Source organism: Platalea leucorodia (genome assembly GCF_965183815.1).
Source record: "Platalea leucorodia genome assembly, contig: HAP1_HAP1_SCAFFOLD_224, whole genome shotgun sequence".
Classification (NCBI taxonomy): domain Eukaryota; kingdom Metazoa; phylum Chordata; class Aves; order Pelecaniformes; family Threskiornithidae; genus Platalea; species Platalea leucorodia.
Window position 1 is genome coordinate 85815 of NW_028121337.1, and position 6612 is coordinate 92426.

The window sequence follows — 6612 nt, forward strand, 5'->3', positions numbered from 1 at the left end:
TGCAACGCCATAGGACAACCTGTGGTGGAGATGACAGAGGAATGTGGCAATGCTGAAAGCTCCCAGCGCAGCCGAGGTCTTCATCACTTTGGCTATGGCTGTTGTCTCTGCCACTGATACCTGTGAGGAGACACCATACCCTTAATTCAACAGGGCCTCATGGCCTCCTTGTCCATACCCAGGAGCCTAGGAGGTGTCGTACCATAGTCCTGCACTTGACATTGCACATTCCCACATCATACTGCCCCAGGAAGAGCCCTGGGCAATGTGTGAGGGACAGGATCTCCCTTCTCAGGGGCTGAGGGTAAGGGCTTGGCCCTTTGGCTTTATATAACACATCCACGTTTACTCAACATCAGAGCCACCTTTTCCTTGCCTTTGCCTACCTGTCATGAGTGTCTCCCGTTTTCTGCTCTAATGAGCCCCAGGGAGGCTTTGTCAGTAATGTCCCTCAGTGGGACCCATTAAAGCTCCAATAAGGGAGTTTTCATCCGACTTTGACTTGTTGAGAGATTTCTTCAGCTTCTTCTCAGTGTCTGAGGTTCTTTGACTCAGCCCCAAACCCACCAGAGGGGTCATTAAAATGCCTTGGGTTGGTCCTTTCTGCTGAGCTGGGCCGGGCTCCTGGGATGGAGAGAACTCACGGCAATGGGGCACTGGTGTAGAGAGAGAGCTCTGCCCAGGAGCAGCTCCTCTGCAAAGCACAGCAGGGCTGAGGGTGCTGCCTGCAGGCACTGAGGGGAGACGCGTGAGCCAGAGCGAGGTTAAGGGCAGTGAGGAGTGGGAGGATGCTGAGAGCTCAATGGAGGAAGAATCTTCTCAGCCCTTGACACGGTAAGTCTCCGGGTACAGGGCAATGCAAATTAGCTTCCTGGAGGGATCTCATAAAGCTGCCATAGCCCACAGCCTGTGGGATCTCTCTCTGATGTAGAGGAGGAGGACGTGCTCTGGAGCAGGGATTCCCTGCACAGACAGGGCATGATGGCTGCCTTCTGCCAGGGACAGCTGCAGGGCTGTGAAGCCCGGTGTACAGCCAGGGGTGCCCGGGGCTGTCCTTCAGAGCAGGGTCCTGTGCCACAAGGGGCTGTGTCCCAGAGCAGGGAGCTCCCCACGGCACTGCGGGGAGAAGCTGTGCGTGGAAGGAATGACCCCCGGCAGGGCAGGATCCTTCTGCTTTCGTGAGAGTGCTGCATGGGTCAGGGTTGCTCACAGCCTCAGATCGTCCTCAGGATAATTCCAAGGGAACTTTTCAAGAAGCACATCAAGGCAGTGCCTACTTGAAAGGTAGGATCATGTTCTTTCTGTCTTCTGCTCTTGCTTGTCTGGATGGGCAATGGGACACAGAAATTCACATCTCTGGGAGGAGGCACTTAAAGTCCAAATCTGTTTCTCTTAGAGATGAATAAACCTGGGAGTATCAGAAATCAACACCCTGTGCCTTACAGACAGCACCAGTAGCACCTTTTCAGCCTCGTCAGGGTTGGTTTGACATTCCCATCAGAGCCTGCAACCACCGAGCTGCCCCTGGGCAGTGCCCTGCTTCCAGGAGGGTTCTGCACAGCTGAGCATACAGCGGGTGGGACAGCGTCTGTGAGCACTGACAGGGAGGAGATGTGGGGACAGAGAAGCAACTGCCAGCAGGGACAGCTCCAGGCAGCAGAGACATGGGCAGGGAGTGAGACTGAACTGCTACCATAAAGGTCTTGGGAAGGGGATTCTGGCACCTCCCTGCCGTCCTGTGCAGTGCAGATGCCTTCTGTTGAGCAACCCCTTGGTCTCCTCTCCCACCCAGCAGAGCTTCTGCCGTCAAGGCCATGGGTTCTCAAGCTGAGTCGAATTCTCTGCAGGTTGATCCCCAGGAGGATAAACTCCCAAGTGCTCCCTTGGCAAGAGCATTGAGGCATTTCTCCATCTTCCCCTCCTGTCCATGCTTCCCTGGTTCTTACCCTTGGACTCTCTGGGAACAAGGCAAGTTCAGGTGCAGCTCACACACCAATGCTGCAGGTCCTGAGATGCAGCTGTGTCCATGGGAGCAAAGCCCCTCAGTTCGTTCTGACCTGTGGGGCTCTGGACAGTGCAGTGTGTGGGGCCGAGGACTGAGCTGGCTCTGCTCACATCACTGCATTTTTAGCACATCCAGGAGTTTCCCTAGCGTTGTCCTGCTGGAAGATGCTGAGCAGCATCTCTCAGCTCCTCTATATTACAAGTGGGTTACAGATATAATCTGTGTGTTAGGGCTACTGCTTCCCTGGAGCTGCTGGCCATGGACACCAACTGGATGTGGTCTTCTCAGTGCTGGTCTGTCCAGCTTGGCCCTTTGGCTTGATAAAACACATCCAGGTTTACTCAGCATCAGAGCCACTTCCAAAATATTCCGCTGGGTCCTTAGGTTTGTGTAAGCCCTAATGTCTGTCACCCACTTTCCCACGTGCCCAGTGCTGTAGAGCAGGGATGACTCGTTCAGAGTTTGTGGGCAAAGCCCTGCTCCTCCCATCAGACTCAGCCAGCACAAACCAGAGCTCCAGCTTGGGGGATGCACTAAGGTCCTGAAAGAAAGGAGAAAAGCAATGTATGCTGGGGAGGTGGGGTGGCGAGCTGGAGGGGGCAGGGAATGGGAATAGCTTTGCTCAGAGCAGTCCTAACTTGTGAGCGTGTTTTCCTCCTTTGGCAGTACCTCATGAACAAAGGGATCAGATGTCCAACAGCAGCTCCATCACCCAGTTCCTCCTCCTGGCATTCACAGACAGGCGGGAGCTGCAGCTCGGGCACTTCTGGCTCTTCCTGGGCATCTACCTGGCTGCCCTCCTGGGCAACGGCCTCATCATCACCGCCGTAGCCTGCGACCACCGCCTCCGCACCCCCATGTACTTCTTCCTCCTCAACCTCTCCCTCCTCGACCTGAGCTCCATCTCCACCACTGTCCCCAATTCAATGTCTAATTCCCTGCGGGACACCAGGGCCATCTCCTACGCAGGATGTGTTGCGCAGATATTTCTGCTTCCCTTCCTGATCGTAACAGAGTATTTTCTTCTCACTGTCATGGCCTATGATCGCTACGTTGCCATCTGCAAACCCCTGCACTACGGGACCCTGCTGGGCAGCAGAGCTTGTGTCCACATGGCAGCAGCTGCCTGGGGCAGTGGGTGTCTCTATGCTGTACTGCACACTGCCAATACATTTTCACTCCCCCTCTGCCAAGGCAATGCTGTGGACCAGTTCTTCTGTGAAATCCCACAAATCCTCCAGCTCTCCTGCTCACACTTCTATGTCAGGGAGGCTGGGCTTCTTGCAGTTAGTGCCTGTTTGCTCTTCGGGTGTTTTGTTTTCATCATCCTGTCCTACGTGCAGATCTTCAGGGCCGTGCTGAGGATCCCTTCTAAGCAGGGACGGCACAAAGCCTTTTCCACGTGCCTCCCTCACCTGGCTGTGGTCTCCCTCTTTGTCAGCACCTCTTATTTTGCCTACCTGAAGCCTCCCTCCATCTCCTTCCAGTCCCTGGATCTGGTGGTGGCTGTTGTGTACTCAGTGGTGCCTCCAACAGTGAATCCCATCATCTACAGCATGAGGAACAAGGAGATCAAGGATGCCCTGAAGAAAGTATTTGAACACATACTATTTCAGCATCCTTAAGGTACCCATCATCCTTATAAAACTTGCAGGTTGCCTCAGGAAAAGTCACGACTATCTTTTGTTCTGTTCTTTATTTTATATTTCTTTTTTATACCTGTGGTAATATTAATTGCAAATAGTGTTATTCATCCCACTTCTTGGCATTCAGCTTTTTTTTTTTTTTTTCTGAGCTACTATCTTATTGTGCCTACAGAACCATTCTCCTTGCATAAATAAAGAAAACAGCAGAAAAGAATTTGTCTGAGCTCCCATCTCTTCAAATCTGCTCTGGAGCTGGGGGCACAGTGCCAGCATGCAGAAGGGGTAAAGGAGCCAAAAGTCCTGATGCTGCATGGAGGAGCAGCTCTGTGGCCCTCAGAGGTGCCCTTGCTGCCTCGGCAGGCACTCCCTCTCTGCTGCCTTTGAGTCAGGGCTGCTGCTTCTCTGGAGCCACGGCCATGGACCTCTTGGAAACCCCACAGGCTGGATCTAGGGCAGCTCTCCCTCATCTTTTGTGCCATTAGAGAGACCCCATAGTCCTGCTCAGCCCCATCCTTGGCTACTGAGCGATCAGGGAAGATGGAAAAGGGCTCAGCAGAAGCGATCCCCATCCAGTTGGGTCTGCTCCCCACCCTGACCAGCATGGTTAGTGCACCACAGCCCCCTTGCTCCGCAGAGCAGCACTGCCAGCTTGGAGCCCTACAGGGAGCATGGAGAGGACCCAGGAGTTGCCGTCCAGGCCAGCACAGACACGCTCGCCTGCAGAAAGGCTCTCTGAGGAGCAGGGGTGACTCCAGAGAAGAGCAAGGGAGCATTTCTGTGCCTGCAGGGAAGAATCAATGAAAAAGAGAAATCTCTTTCTCCAAGCACCCACTCGAGGCAGGCTGCTCTGTCGCTGGGCCAAGACTCTTGTTCTGGCCTGGGGAGAGGGGCTGGGGCTGAAAGGGCAAAGGCAGTCTGTGGTGAGGGTCTCCTGGAACTGAGACCAGGGGTCTTGCAGTTTCACTGACCCCCATTTACTCATGCCATGGGGAGCCTCCAGCCCTGGGGCTGATGGGGAGGCTGAGACCCCTCCCTGGCCCCCCAGCAGCTTCTGTGCCCTTAGAGAGGCCGGGGCTGGGGGGTTAATGCCCAGAGCTCTGCAGCACCCTGCAGCAGGTGCTGCTGTGGGGCCAGTCCACACTGGGCTGCTCTGCTGGGCTGGGGAGTGGGCAGGGGACATGGAAAGAGGTGGGGAGGGGTTGGACTGGGCTCAAAAGTGCCTGGGAGAGGACAACACCAATGTTAGCTGAGCTGTGTGACCATGCAGGGCGAGGACATGTTCCAGTGGGTGTGTGCTGCAGAGCCCAGTCTCTTGGAAGGGAGCTGAGACATGCAGGTGCAAGAGAGAAGAGACTGGTCTGCGCCCTTGGTGGCATGGACAGATCAAGAAAGTGCCCCAGGGCATTTAGCAGCCAACCAGCCTCTCCCATCAGCCATTTCCAGCACTGGCCACTCACCCCAGTTTATCGGTGTTTTTGCTCTGTGGCCATCTCCTTCCTCCTGCTGGTCTTGATTTCTGTGCTAGGGGAAAAGCCAGACCTGCCAGGCCTCTCTTCTTGCCCAGACCTTGGCAGACTCCAGGGCAGGGCTGTCTGCAAACCCTTGTGTGGGACACGGCTGGGGCTTGGCTGAGGCTGAGCACTGGGGGGCTGAAAAAGAAGGAGGGCTGGTGGGGATGCACACTGAGGTCTGGCATGGGGACTCTGGTGGGGGACATTTCCCCAGCCCAAACACACCCTGTCCTGCGCAGTGTCTGATGATGGGGGCCCTGGGGGCAAGTGTTGGGCAGTGGGGCTGTGCTGCTGCAGGGATGGGTCACAGATGGGAGCCACAACACAACGATCAGGGGGTGGAAGCAGGGACAGGCTACGAAGGAGGAATTTAGGAAATATGACCTAAGCGTTGCACGTATGTGTTTAGGAAAACCAAAGCTCAGCTGGAGCTGATAGGGGCTGCAGGCAACAACAAGAGCAAAATGAAGAGCTTCAGTCACTGTGTTTGCAGTAAAAAGCTGAACAAGGAACATGCCACTGAATGATGGCGGCGGGTACGTGTCATAACATCAGACAGATGGGGCTGAGTGACTCAACGTCGCCTTTGCCTTAGACTTTGCTAAGAAGGTCGCCCAGGCCTCTGCTCAGTGAAAGGGCTCAAGGAGGAGAGGAGAGCACGTAGTGACAGGAACCTCATGAAATCCCACAAGGACAGATGCCAGTTTCTGCCCCTGCAGGGGACTAACCCCGCAATGGCACAGGCTGGGGGCTGCCTGGCTGGGGAGCAGCTCTGTGGGAAAGGTCTTGGTGGGCAGGGAGCTGGACAGGAGGCAGCCGTGTGCCCTGGCAGCAAGGGAGGCCAGCAGCACCCTGGGCTGTATGACCAGGAGCACGGCTAGGAGATGGAGGGGAGGGACTCCTCCCCTCTACGTGGAACTTGCTAGACCACATCCAGAACACTGTGTCCAGTTTTGGGCACCCCAAGAATGGAAAGGGGTTGGCAAGCTGGAGTGGGCCCTGAAGATGGTCAGGGGGCTGGATCACTTTCTCTGTGAGAAGGGATTCCAACAAGAAGGGATGGATGAGGCACACCTCACAGCAAGGAGGGCCTCACCTTTTTCACCAGGAGGCTAGCCAAGCATTGGAACACGCATTGGTCACCCTGATAGCTTGTGAAGTCCTCCGTCCTTGCAGGTTTTCAAGACCCAGATGGACCAAGCCCTGAGAAACCAGGTCTGACCATATACCTGACCCTGCTTTGAGCAGAGGGTTTTTCTATAGACCTCCCAAGGTCTACTCTGAAGCTCAATGATCTTATCATCCTAGGATCTCTTGTCTGATAACTTATCAGCAGATGAGAGAGCAGATGTTTATGGGGCACAGCTCCTCCTGTGTTCTATGTGACCAGCAAAGACCAGTCAGGTGAACATCTCCACTCCACTGACTGCAAGGGGAGCCTGAGAGGCAC

General features: G+C 55.0%; 1 protein-coding gene across 1 annotated transcript; it reads left to right on the forward strand.

Moving 5' to 3' along the window:
- Positions 1-2694: 2694 nt before the first annotated feature.
- On the forward strand, positions 2695-6383 carry LOC309603868 (olfactory receptor 14C36-like; the record flags this gene model as incomplete). Its single annotated transcript, XM_082338756.1, has 3 exons — positions 2695-2754; positions 2905-3597; positions 6339-6383. The coding sequence occupies 3 exons, from the start codon at positions 2695-2697 to the stop codon at positions 6381-6383; spliced, it is 798 nt and encodes a 265-aa protein (XP_082194882.1).
- Positions 6384-6612: the final 229 nt, after the last annotated feature.